The sequence below is a fragment of the Cetorhinus maximus genome, chromosome 2 (assembly GCF_964194155.1).
Source record: "Cetorhinus maximus chromosome 2, sCetMax3.hap1.1, whole genome shotgun sequence".
Lineage (NCBI taxonomy): Eukaryota > Metazoa > Chordata > Chondrichthyes > Lamniformes > Cetorhinidae > Cetorhinus > Cetorhinus maximus.
The window spans coordinates 45,418,406-45,432,299 of record NC_135880.1 but is presented as its reverse complement, the minus strand read 5'-3'; the positions used below and the strand labels follow the sequence as shown (position 1 = coordinate 45,432,299).

At 40.5% G+C, this 13,894-nt stretch overlaps 1 protein-coding gene across 1 annotated transcript in view; it reads left to right on the top strand.

The window, feature by feature from the left end:
- mccc2 (methylcrotonyl-CoA carboxylase subunit 2) overlaps positions 1 to 13,894 on the top strand; it is a 125,380-nt gene that overhangs the window by 5,995 nt on the left and 105,491 nt on the right. Inside the window, exons 2-3 of the mRNA XM_078564268.1 lie at positions 2,897 to 2,963; positions 7,826 to 7,910. Of these exons, the coding sequence (XP_078420394.1) occupies positions 2,897 to 2,963; positions 7,826 to 7,910 (152 nt within the window). The remainder of the gene's footprint in view (positions 1 to 2,896; positions 2,964 to 7,825; positions 7,911 to 13,894) is intronic.

The following is a 13,894-nucleotide window of genomic DNA, read 5'->3' as shown; positions in this document are numbered from 1 at the left end:
ACGAGATGGCTTTTTGGAGCAACTTGTGGTGGAGCCCACTAGGGAACAGGCAATGCTAGATTTAGTGATGTGTAATGAGGCAGATTTGATAAGGGAGCTTAAGGTGAAGGAACCCTTAGGAGGAAGTGACCATAATATGATAGAATTTACCCTGCAATTTGAGAGGAAAAAGCTGGAATCAGATGTAACGGTATTACAGTTGAATAAAGGCAACTACAGAGGCATGAGGGAGGAGCTGGCCAGAATTGACTGGGAGATGAGCCTAGCAAGAAAGACAATGGAACAGCAATGGCAGGAGTTTCTGGGAGTAATTTGGGAGACACAGCAAAATTTCATCCCTAGGAAGAAGAAGCATACTAAAGGGAGGACGAGGCAACCATGGCTGACAAGGTAAGTCAAGGACAGCATAAAAGCTAAAGAGAAAGCATACAATGCGGCGAAGAGCAGTGGGAAACCAGGGGATTGGGAAGCCTACAAAGACCAACAGAGGACAACTAAAAAAGAAATAAGGAGGGAGAAGATTAAATATGAGGGTAAACTAGCCAGTAATATAAAAGAAGATTGCAAGAGTTTTTTTAGATATATAAAGGGTAAGAGAGAGGCAAAAATGGACATTGGGCCACTGGAAAATGACGCTGGAGAAGCAGTAGTGGGGAACAAAGAAATGGTGGAGGAACTGAATAGGTACTTTGCGTCAGTCTTCACGGTGGAAGATACGAGTAACATACCCAAAGTTCAAGAGAGTCAGGGGGCAGAGGTGAGTATGGCGGCCATTACCAAGGAGAAGGTGCTAGGAAAACTGAAAGGTCTGAAGGTGGATAAATCACCTGGGCCAGATGGATTACACCCCAGAGTTCTGAAGGAGATAGCTGAAGAGATAGTGGAGGCGTTAGTGGTGATCTTTCAGGAATCACTGGAGTCAGGGAGGGTCCCAGAGGACTGGGAAATCGCTAATGTAACCCTCCTGTTTAAGAAGGGAGTGAGGCAAAAGACAGGAAATTACAGGCCGATTAGCCTGACCTCGGTCATTGGTAAGATTTTAGAGTCCATTATTAAGGATGAGATTTCAGAATACTTGGAAGTGCTTGGTAAAATCGGGCAAAGTCAGCATGGTTTCATCAAGGGGAGGTCATGCCTGACAAATCTGTTAGAATTCTTTGAGGAGGTAACAAGTAGGTTAGACAAAGGAGAGTCAATGGATGTTATCTACTTGGACTTCCAGAAGGCCTTTGACAAGGTGTCGCACAGGAGGCTGCTCAGTAAGATAAGAGCCCATGGTGTTAGAGGCAAGGTACCAGCATGGATAGAAGATTGGCTGTCTGACAGGAGGCAGAGAGTGGGGATAAGGGGGTCCTTCTCAGGATGGCGGCTGGTGACTAGTGGAGTTCCGCAGGGGTCAGTGTTGGGACCACAACTTTTCACTTTATATATTAATGATCTAGATGAAGGAACTGAGGGCATCCTGGCTAAGTTTGCAGATGATACAAAGATAGGTGGAGGGACAGGTAGTGTTGAGGAGGCGGGGAGGCTGCAGAAGGATTTGGACAGATTAGGAGAATGGGCAAAGAAGTGGCAGATGGAATACAACGTGGGGAAGTGTGAGGTCATGCACTTTGGTAGGAAGAATAGAGGCATGGACTATTTTCTAAATGGGGAGAAAATTCAGAAATCTGGAGTGCAAAGGGACTTGGGAGTCCTAGTCCAGGATTCTCTTAAGGTTAACTTGCAGGTTGAGTTGGTAGTTAGGAAGGCAAATGCAATGTTGGCATTTATTTTGAGAGGACTAGAATATAAAAGCAGGGATGTGCTTCTGAGGCTTTATAAGGCTCTGGTCAGACCACATTTAGAATATTGTGAGCAATTTTGAGCCCCGTATCTCAGGACTGATGATCCTGAAGTTTACTACTGAATTTATGTGGAATGGAAGTAGGAAACAATTAGATGTTTCCTACTAATGGAAACATCTTCCCCACGTCCACTCTATCCAGGCCTTCCAGTATTCTGTAAGTTTCAATCAGATCCCCCCTCATCCTTCTAAAAGTCAAAATGGCCTCATTTTATAGAATAGGTTTTGGCTATGTAGTTCACCATTCTATTGGCTTTCCAGTGGTTGGACATGTTGAGCTTCAAGCCTGGTAAGGGTGTGACATCATTTTTGACTTCATTCTTAGTTATTTCAGCACTGTTCTTGGAATACACCTGTGGCTTATTTTTTTCCTGATGCTTTACATTTGTCAGCATAAAAAATTATCTATTGTTGTACACATTTAGATTTAGTTTAGCTAAAAGACCTTTGTGTGGAACGTCTTACGCTATATCTTGGGGATTTCCATAATCCATTTGGGATGACGCTTCTTCAAAAACCCAAGGGGCTGGTCAGACCGGATCTTCTTCTGAATCCATGCTGACTGCTGTTTACTAGGTACTGTACTGATTACTAGGTACTTACATTGTACTGATGATCCTGAAGTTTACTACTAAATTTATGTGGAATGGAAGTAGGACTAATGGATCTGTAGTTGACTGTGTCTATTTTGCTCACTTGGCAAAGAAGCAAAATCTTTTAGATGCTGGAAATTTGAACACACAACAGGTCAATCAGAAAATGTGGAGAAGAGTCGATGTTTTGGGTTGCATATCCTTCTTCAGAATTGAAATAGCTACATTCTGTTTTCTCCATGGATGCTGAGTAACCTATTGTGCTTCAAGCATTCTGTTTTTGATGCATAAATCCATTTGAATTGGCTGGATTACTGTGAATAACCTTTTTCTTCTTTACCTTATCGTGTGGTTAGAATTGGATGTTGTAGATGTGAATTACTGTGAAAGGAGTGAAGAGAAAATAAAAATCCAAATGAACAAAGCATAGCCTTATCAAATCTTTGTTATCTTCAAGGAAAATTATGAACGAATGAAGATACTAGTTGCAGAATTGAATGAGCGAGCAGAGAAAATCAGATTGGGTAAGTATTTGAAAAAAACAGTAATGTTAAACTTACTTATCATTGATTACTTTCCTACTTTTTGTTTGCCAACGTCAGCAATTTTCACCAAAATATGTAAGTCCACCACAAAGTATGAGATTTTATTAACATCCACATTTTTTATGGCTCAGATATTAGCAACTTTTCTCCAAATTAGAAGCTTATGTGTTCAAGTTGCACTCCTCCACATTATTTGAGTTGACACTTCAGTGCAGTACTGAGGGTGTATGGCATTGTCAGAGGGACTATCTTTCACATGAGGCAATAAGCTGAGGTCCTGTCTACTTGTTTAGAAGAAAGCTCCTCTGGCACTCTTTGAAAAGCCCTTGCCAATATTTCTTTATGAGCAGCATGACCAAAAAGAGATTTATTGGTCATTCATCTTATTTGCTGTTTGTGGACCTTGCTGAATGTAAATTGATTACCATATTTGCCTAAGTAAAAACAATGCACCTTAAAAAATAATGAATTGGTTGTGAAGTGCTCTATGGTGATGGTGTTGATCTAAATGACAGTTTGTTCTTTCTGAATGCTGAATTTAACTTTTTACTCACCAGCCAGTCATCTATGATGCCCGGCCAATGGTATAAATGCTAGTAACAAGTTGCAATTATTTGTACAAATGAGACTGATATAAAAGGTAAACTGCAAATTCATCCAAATTAGAACTGTTCACTTAAAATTCCATCTTCAACTAAACAAGCAGATAACAAATAAAATCAGCACAACTTTCTCGGCTGTGTCATCTAGCTGGAATTTAACAAAGATAGTTTGGGTTTGAGATATCATATCACATATGCATTATGTGGTGACAGATACTGTTCAGTGTAGTTGAATTGGCAGCACTGTCTCCTTTGAATCAAAAGGTTGTTGATTCATGCCTCACTGCAGAACCTGAGCACGTAAGCCTGATGCTGTAGTGTAGAACTGAAGAAGTGATGCATTGTCTGTGGTTCTTTGGTTAAGCCTTTTTATTATTTAATCAAAAAAAGTTAAACAAGCATTTTGTGATGTAATCGTACAATTTTGTTACATGGTACTTTCAGTTGGTGAAACAATTAGCTGTTGTTACTGTTCAAATTATGAGGTTTATAAGATTGTTATATTTTGGGACTGTGTCTTTATTTTAAGGTAAAATGAAGAGGGTCATGCGACTTGCCCTGAAGCCTGTCTGACAGCAAGCCCTGGGTGGTTTGAGTGTTAGAGATTAAAGGGGGCCCAGATTGTTTTTGCTGGGAAGAAGGTGCAAGGATTTTACGCTTGGAGACAATGGCAGCAGCCTGTCTGCTAATACAGTGGATAGACTGTGAGCCTCCAGACTCCCAGAAAAGTATTGAGAATGTCAAGCTGTAAACCAATTTGTGCTTTAAAATGTCCATTTACTTCCAAGATAAAAGAGAATTGGGGTCTCAAGGATAGCTAATCGATATCTCTACCTGGATGCAAGACCCATGTGATTCACATTGCCATGGTGATGGACTTTGACTTGGGAATGGTACAGAGGAAATCATTATGATATTGGGTTACAGGTTTTCCTAAAATATCACTGAATAAAACAAACACAGTTAGTCTGCCAGGGTCCAGGAGAGAGAGGCAGCAACTAGAGATGTTTCATGATGTCGGAATGCAGGTGGAAGCTTGCGCTTGGATTGAAAAGACCATATCTTGAGGAGTTAAAGTGAGGCTGAAAGATTCACCTAGCTTGCGCTAGAGGGAAGATCTCCAGTAATACTCTCATTGTGAAGGACATTTTTGGGGTTAAAGGTTATCAGGCTGAGAAAGGAAAAGAAAAGTTAATCCTCGGGAACTAAGAATTGTTTTGGATTGATTCTGGCAGAATTGAATGTCTACTTAAAGGACAACTTGATTATGTTGAAAGTCCTGTTTTGTAGTTTCAAGTATAAGTCGTCTACAAAATTAGTGTTTAGTCAAGAATGCTTTTAGTCTGTTTGTTACAGTAAACACCTCGCAACATGAAATCTTGTCGTTATCCTTTTAGCTTTTAGCTGGAAGCTCGAATTTCTTTTTAAAAGCTATCGGTCTCTACGAGGATCATAACATTATAGTTCAGAGTAAGTTGTGAACCACTTTGGTGGGGGAGGGGTGGTGGGTGGTCAGGGTAATTTAATGGCATCCTAAAATTCGGCTGAGTCCTGCCTGCACTGGGGGTATTGCAAGACTGGGTCACTGCTCTACATGAGACTTTCAGCATCTAATTGGAATTGGCCTGCTCAGAAATGATGCTTCAGATATGAAAAGCTGAGCTTGCTTGCTTAGGAATTTGGAGTCATTTAGAGTTTCATGCTTTCCTGAAGGAACCAGGCAGAAGTGCTTTGTCAAACACTCAGAATTGGTGGAATAGTCCCCTTTCTGGCAACCTCAGAAAGGTAGATGAGGTGGGAAGTATATTCATTTTTATTGTGCTTCTTACTCCAGGAGGGATATGGCAAATTGGCCCATCTAGATCGGCATATATATACTGACTAGGGTGGGGGCAGTTCTTTGTCTAGCCGAGTGAGTTTGGGCATTACTTTCACCTCTAGGTATCTGCGGTTAGATCCTGATCATTCTAAGGGATGGTTCATAGGGATTCCCTGGAGGAGGAAAATGTTATTGATTCTTTGACAGTGTTGATAAGGGAAGTAGAGGGGTTTGCTATGTAAGGTGGTTTGACATCAGTCTACCATGATATTTTATGTTTAGCTCCTCTAGCTTTTACCTATGAATGTCTAAGCTGTCACTGATGCATGTCCCCAGGGGCTCTACCACCAGGGCAAAGAGGAGAGAGGATAAGGAATATCTTTGTCTGGTGCCTCATTCAGTGGGCATTGCAAATTGACGCCATTGGTGCAGATGGTAGATGTAGGGTTGAGGTGTAAGATTAAAGTCCACTTCCGGAATGTGTTGCTAAATCAGTCCTAGTACAGCAAGAAGAAATTCCTACTTCACAATGTCAAAAATTGTCTCTCTCTCCATGTAAATACTAGGGAAGGTAGTTGTTGTAGAATAAAGCATATTGTGCAGGCATCTGGTGTTGTTACCCAGACTGATGGTCCATGTGGATTCAGCTGGCTTGACTTTGCCCAGCTTGGTGGCCAGGATCTTGGCTCGAATTTTGTAATTGGTATTAAGCAGGAGCATGGATTGATAAGATGAGCACAGGATAAGGTTTTTCGCATCTGCAATGTGTTGGAAGAGTTAGACAGGAAGGACATCAGTTCAGGGAGCAGGGATTTTTAATAACTCTGCTCGGTTGTTGCCTGTTCTGTAGCATTTTCCTTATTGGAATCTTTGCACTGCTGTATGGGTTGCATTGCCTGTCTTTGGAGACTCCAGTGATCATGCTTAATGGGAGGTGGGATATTGCCGAAGGAGTGACCTTGGACTCTGAAGTGTATAGTGAGGCATTGAAATCTGTAAACCTCTTGTTGATCTCACTTGGGTATGAGATTAGCTTACATCTTGTTTTTGTCACAAACTATTCATTAGGAACTTCACTGATTTGTTGTCTTCTTTCAAATATTTTATATCGGAAGAATTTTTTTACTCTCCCCATAGGCTTTTCCTTTTTGCCTGGCCGGAATTAGGGCTTGATGATTGCTCTCCAGTCTTTTGTGCTGGACTTATAATTCCATTAATTGGTATTACAGTTCTTTTTAGTTCTCAATGTTTCTTGGTGGAGGAGAGCAAAACAATAGGCCAAAATGTTTCTGTAAAAATAATGGTGAAACTAATGGCACTCAACATTATTTATGTGAAAATTGGACAACAGTTTCAGACGGGGCTAGATGTGCAGAGCAGCGGAGGCTGGGTCATTGAATATATTCAAGGCTGAGTTAGACAAATTCTTGATTTACAAGGGAGTCCAGGGTTTTGGGGGCAGGTAAGAAACTGGTATTAAGGCCGTAATAGATCAACCATGATCTTGTGAATGGCAGAGAAAGTGCGATGTGCCAAATGGCCTACTCCTACTCTTATTTCTTATGATCTTAGTTACATGTGAAAATCCAGAATATGGTGTCTGACATGTGCCACTCTGCCACAAGCTGCATGATAATAGCATCACACCATCTGCCTCATTCAAATGCATTAAACAATGTGAAGTTCCTGAAGTTTATACCGACTTGCTTGCTACAGAAAGTTTTGACTTGCCCATTTCAGTCTAAGTATCCTTTTTATCAGTGTGATAAGCCTTAATTACTCCAAAACAACCTCTGGCACTGATTAACTTATACAAATGTGGAGTATCAGCCCTTCAGTTTTTAACTCTTGTTGGAGACTTTAAAAAAATAAGTAAAACCCTTTTACTTCCTTTTTCACATCCTTTTCTTCTCTTAATCCAATCTTTTCCTCCATATTGTGCTTTCTATACCTGATTTGACATAGAATTCACTGTTCTAATTTACACTTCAGTTTCAGACTATGAGCTGTTCATGAACAATTCTTCTATCTGGTTAAGGAGACACATAATTGCTTGTCTTGTTCACACAGGTCCCAGCTGCATTGTTTGACACTTACAGCAGCTTGCCATGCAAAATCTTCTGGAATTAACTAAAAAAGGGCAAGTCTGATGTTCCATGGTTACAGTAAATTTTGGACCATTTTACCACCCATGAATAGGGTTGGTGGCAATCTAGAGCAGATCAGAAGCTTCAGGTTTTATCTTGCAGATCCTATATTATGTCTAAAAGGCACCTGTGGTTAATAGCAAATGAGAATAACTCGAGTTGGAAGTTCATAACTGCATCAGTATTACCTATGAAAAGATTTATTAGTAAGCTGTAAATTTAACCTGAATATATTCAAGCAAGAGTTTGTAACTTGCTTTTGTTACAACTTAGGGGGAGGAGAAAAAGCTCGACAGCGTCATACATCCAGAGGAAAGTTGCTCCCTAGAGAACGTGTTGACCGACTGGTAGATCCGGGGTGAGTAAGCTAGCAGTGCTCAACTAGGTGTGTGAAAGTGTAAAAATAAAAATGCTGGTCCTGGATTTTCTTTGGATCTCTCAGAAGTCTAAGAGCTAATGGAATTGACATAATTAACTACTTCACAGTTGAAGGCTGGTATGTTAAACTCAGTACAGAAAATAACCTGTAGGACTGACAGTCCTTTTGTGCCCTTTACAAAACAATACTCAAAAAAGTCTTTATTCAGATTCCGACAATAACCAAGTCAATAATCTATGTTTCCCTTTTATTAATCTTAAGAAAGTTAAATAAAAGCAGTTTTCTTACAACTTCACTTTAACTGAATTGGTGTAGTGTTCTATAATTAATTTAATACTGGCTGTAAAGTGCTTTGGGACATCCCATGGTCATGAAAAGTACTATATAAATGCAGGTTCTTTCTTTTAAAACTGGCATTAAGTTTCGAGGGGTTAATAAATGGAATATCTCTCTGATGATGTAGTGAAGGTTTTCTGCTCCCTTTTCACATGTTTTAGTAAACTTTAAAGTATGGCTTCCCAGGTAAAGAACAATAGTGTCTGAGGCCCAACCATCTTCAGCTACTTCATCAATGACCTTCCCCCCCGCCACCATCATAAGGTCAGAAGTGGGGATGTTCGCTGATGATTGCACAATGTTCAGCACCATTCACAACTCCTCAGATACAGAAGCAGTCCATGTCCAAATGCAGCAAGACCTGGACAATATCCAGGTATCTTGGGCTGACAAGTGGCAAGTAACCTTCGCGCTACACAAGTGGCGGGCAATGACCATCTCCAACAAGAGAGAATCTTAACCATCACCCCTTAATTTTCAGTGGCATTACCATTGCTGAATCCATCACTATCAATATTCTAGGGGTTGCCATTGACCAGAAACTGAACTGGATTAGCTATATGAATACTGTGGCTACAAGAGCAAGTCAGAGGCTAGGAATCCTGCAACGAGAAACTCATCTGACTCCCCAAAGCCTGTCCACCACCTACAAGGCACAAGTCAGGAGTGTGATGGAATACTCTCCACTTGCCTGTATAACTGCAGCTCTCACAACACTCAAGAAGCTTGACACCATCCAGGACAAAGCAGCCTGCTTGACTGGCACCCCTTCCACAAACATTCATTTCCTCCACTACTGACGAACAGTGGCAGCAGTGTGTCCAATCTACAAGATGCACTGCAGGAACTCACCAAGGCTTCTTAGGCAGCACCTTCTAAATCGATGATAGCTACCATCTAGAAGGACAAGGGCAGCAGATACATGGGAACACCACTGCCAAGCCACTCACCATCCTGACTTGGAAATATTTCATCGTTCCTTCACTGTCACTGGGTCAAAATCTTGGAACTCCCCTAATGGCACTATGGGTGTACCTACGCTACAGGGACTGCAGTGGTTCAAGAAGGCAGCTCACCACCACCTTCTCAATGATAATTAGGGATGGGCAATAAATGCTTGCCTAGCCAGTGACATCCATACCCCATAAATGAATTTTAAAAAATTCACAGTTTGGATTAACATCATGTCATATGTTAAATTTTTTTAATGTTGCTGCCATAGGAATTTTGGATGCATAGAAGCATGCGATCAAAGTTCGGGTTGCTATGATGGATGTGAGGGAAGTTACAACTTTAAAAGTCCCCAATACGAGTGCAGTTGTTTGCAGAGTGACCAGTTGCATTCCCAAAGTGCGGGAATTTTAAATTCTTTTCACAAGTTGGTCCTTAACTTCAGGCAATCATTTTCATGGTTTCCCTATCAAGGCAAGGTCCTCGATGCACAGAGGAATCTCACTGTGAGCCTGCCATAAGTATGAAAATGAGGCTAACCCCCAACGATTTATTGGGGTCAGCAACAGGAGAAGTGAGCAGTTGCAAAGGCTGTCATGGCATGGTAGCCATGGTACTGGACGAGCTACCCAGAAGCTGTGAACTCAAATCCCACCATGGCAAGTTGTCAAACTGAATTCAATAAATATGTTAATTATGAGCTAGCATTAGAAAAATAACCCTGAAGGCTTCTAGATTGTCATAGAAGCCCAGCTGGTTCCCTAATGCCTTAAAGGAAGGGAGCCTACTCCCTACATGTGATTGTGGCCTCATACTATGAGTTGAATTTTTCCCAGGCCCATGAAGGTTTTGTGGAGGAATGTCAAGCAAATTCTGAAAGCATGGTGTCAGGCTGATATGCTGATATGCCTTCACCCACTTTTCCAAGGGGCAATTTGGGTCAGATGTCGGAAACCTGTGTGTCTGCAGTAGGATGCCAGTTAAGTTTATTGAGAGACTAATTGTCGGCTACTTATACACCACATGGCAATTTCTGCTGGTGTTATGCAGTTCCTCCATTCCCGACGTGAGAGGAGGTGGCTGCACAGCAGGAGGTCAAGGCTATGTCAATGTTAAAGGAGATCTAAATGTTTCTAGCAGAAAATGGCAAAGCTGCTATCTTCTCCTGTCAAATTCATGCCATTGTGTGCGCAATTCCGGGCAATGGATGGCTCTGATCATCATGGGCCTTAATGAGATGTCAACCCCTGATATTGATATAAAAGTGAAATACTGTGGATGCTGGAAACCTGAAATAAAAACAGAAAGTGTTGGAAAAACTCAGCAGCTCTGGCAGCATCTGTGGAGAGAGAAACAGTTAACATTTCGAGTTGAAAACGACTCCTCTTTAGAACCACTGATACTGATTACCCCCGATACTGATGGCGGCTTCAGTGCTTCCCTGCTTGGGCTTCAGCAGCGCTACCACTGGTCACACAGAAGGAGCTGCTGGCCTCCCTTACCGTTGACCATGCTGTCTGCAGCTCCTGTCTCCCGAACCTGCCCATTTGCCCATTGTCCCCAATTGGACGATGAACATAGAGGCAATCTATTAATTGGCTGCCTCTTGTAAAATTCAGCCTTGAACCGGATTCACAACCCAGAAATGACTCTTGACATCAGGTTCCCAATGCTGGTGGTAAAATTCAACCCTATGTCATAGATTAGCACCCTAACATTGGTACTGCCTAACAAATCACCCAGTAATAAACAAAGTTCAATTGTAAGAAAATTGAATGCAACAATCATATCAGGATATTTCAGCTGAGTCACTATCCTGTAATTCCCTACAATTCTAGGAACACCATCACCACAAAGACTCCAGCCATTCAAAGAGAAGGATCACCACCTCAGGGAAGTTAGGAATGTACAATAAGTGCGGCCTTGCCAATGTCACCCTGATCACGAGAATTTTTTTTTCAATGTGGAAAATCTTGCCAAGTAATTCCAAAGCAGTATGAGCATGTATGTGAGATTCTCATAATTCAATTCATCTAGTTTACTGAGAAGTTTTATTTTGATTCATGTGCATTCTTAATTACTTTATAATTTTGTACTTTTGGCACTAAGTCACCCTTTCATAACAATGACACAAATATAACGAGTGGTGTACAGGCAGTACTTTTTCTGACACACTGCAGCCAGAACAAGTCAGCTGTTTGTTTAAATCTTTTAACTTTTGAAGACTTGACACAACATACTCGTGCTTCTACTAAACTAATCAAAAAAAAAATTAACATTTGAGGTCCAAACATACAAATGTTACTTTTTAGGGGGTAAACGATACAAAGAAATAAATGCTTGTATTTGTATAATATCTTAGCAGTGAAACATTTTCAGAGTGTTTCACACAGCGAATTACTTGCTGAAGTGTAGTATCCATCCAAACCACTGGATCTTGGCATATAGGATCTTGGACTAATGTCCCAAGGACAGCATCTCCAACAATGTAGTGCTGTCTCAGTACTGCACTAGAATGTCAGCCTACTCTAGTTCTGGTGTAGGCTGTCCGAGAAGTGAGAGAATAATGTACTGTAACAATGCAAATGCATTTTAGGAATAAAGGGTTATATTTTTGCCTATCTGCGGATCAATAATTTTGTAGTTGAATTCCTGATAGAATTAAGCATTTTTTTTGGAGCACATTCTCTTCTCTGCTTGTGATGGAGAGGTGGAATCTTGTTCAAAAATGCAGGATGGTAAGTGCATGCTAGACTATGTCTTTAAAGAACTTGTTTATATTTTAAAAGAACGTTTTTTTTTTATAATTTATCTCATTGAAATTTATCCTCCAATTTTGATTTTCCTGAACCTTCGCTTGTCAATGGCGTACAGGCATCCTGTACTCTGCACACTGCAGAGCCCTATAGAAATGATTGCCCTCTTAAGTTTTTTAACCTTTGTCCTGGAAATAATCAAATATTTAGAATTTCCGAACATTGAAATTCAACATTAATACAGAGATAATTACCGCACTAATTTAAATGTTTCTTCTGTTAATATATTTGTGTCATTGGCTTTTCCCCTTAAAGAAAATCAATATTGCCCTGTCCCTCAGTTTTTTTATTCTTTTACAGGACGTGGGCATCGCTGGCAAAGCCAGCATTTATTGCCCATCCCTAGTATTTTGAGCATTTTGAATAAGTTGAGTGAAGATAAAAATTTGGTTCATGCTAGGCTTTTAATTCCATTATAATTCTACATTGGTACTAAAAAAAAGGTGCCCTGTTATGCCCCTTGTGTGAAAGGTACGACTGTATTTGATAATGGTGACTTTGCACAGAAGCCAACCTGTATAAGTATAAGATGGTTATTGACTATCACTCATAAATTCAATTTATTGAATTTATATCATTTAAAAAAGTAGACAATGGGCTGTAATTTAACCTCTGGTTCAGGTGACGTGTAGAAACAATGATATGAATTCCTTAATTAAATTGTAGACTTATTACTCACTTCCAATCATCGAAAATCCTGCATCACTTGTTACGCTGCAAATGAATTAAAAGACGGTTAAGGATGAATAGATTGTTTTTGGATCAACTCGCTGAGGAAATTGTTTCTGTATAGGTTTCTGCCTGTGCTACTGCTTGTGAAAATTAGTGGCACTGTACAATCATTGCTTTTTCTGTTGCTGCAGAAAGTTTCAATTTCCACTGCTGATAGTCTTGAAAACCTAATTGTTGGTTACTGTCTTTAACAGCTTTGTCCATTACATGGCTGAAATGGGTTTAAAATTGTGGAGCATTTTTTAATCTCAGCCAAAACATGCATGACAGGCTCATTCCTGTTTCTAAATTGTAATACTGTGGCAGTGTCAGAACTGATAAAGGGAAAAAGCAGTTGGTGTACTTAACAATATTGCTGAAAAAAGAGACATCTTTTGTTAAAGCTTTTTGTCTTGCACTCATCAGGAGAATTCACAAGAAAATACCAGTGCCTGGGGAAACAACATGTACTGTATGAGAAGAGAGTGCTGATTGGTTGACAATTGGACTCTAATTGGTAGAGGCATTGCTATGGAGAATGCATCAGTTGATGGTGACTGACAGTTAGCTGCCAAGCATTGTTTGAAATTTAAACGAGGCAGCTTGACTCTGATTAGTCAAGACATTCCCCTAAGGAATGAACCACTGAAAGCCCGTCACTTATTTTGTTTAGCTGAAACAGGCACAATGTGTGCACATGTTCTTTTTATCTGCAAAGAGCATGGCCCTGTGTATTAATATATGTAGCTTACAGTACATGCAAATGCACCATACTGGGAGCCCGACTAACAATCTTAAATTGGTTGTCAGTATAATCTGTAGTACTCTGAGGATTATTTAGCAAATGTTGTCCAATCGCAGAATCAGATATAATGTTGGACACTTTGTTTTGATTTTTGTAAGCATGGGCTGGTTGGGTATGGTCTGTATCTTGCCCGTTGCGAACAGCAGAAGGGACATAAAAACAAAAAGCTAAAAGCTACTGCGGATGCTGGAAATCCAAAACAAAAACAGAATTACCTGGAAAAACTCAGCAGGTCTGGCAGCATCGGTGGAGAAGAAATCAGTTAACGTTTCGAGTCCTCATGACCCTTCAGCAGAAGGGACATGCTGTTTGATATGACCTGCCAGTCTTTGGGACACATGGCC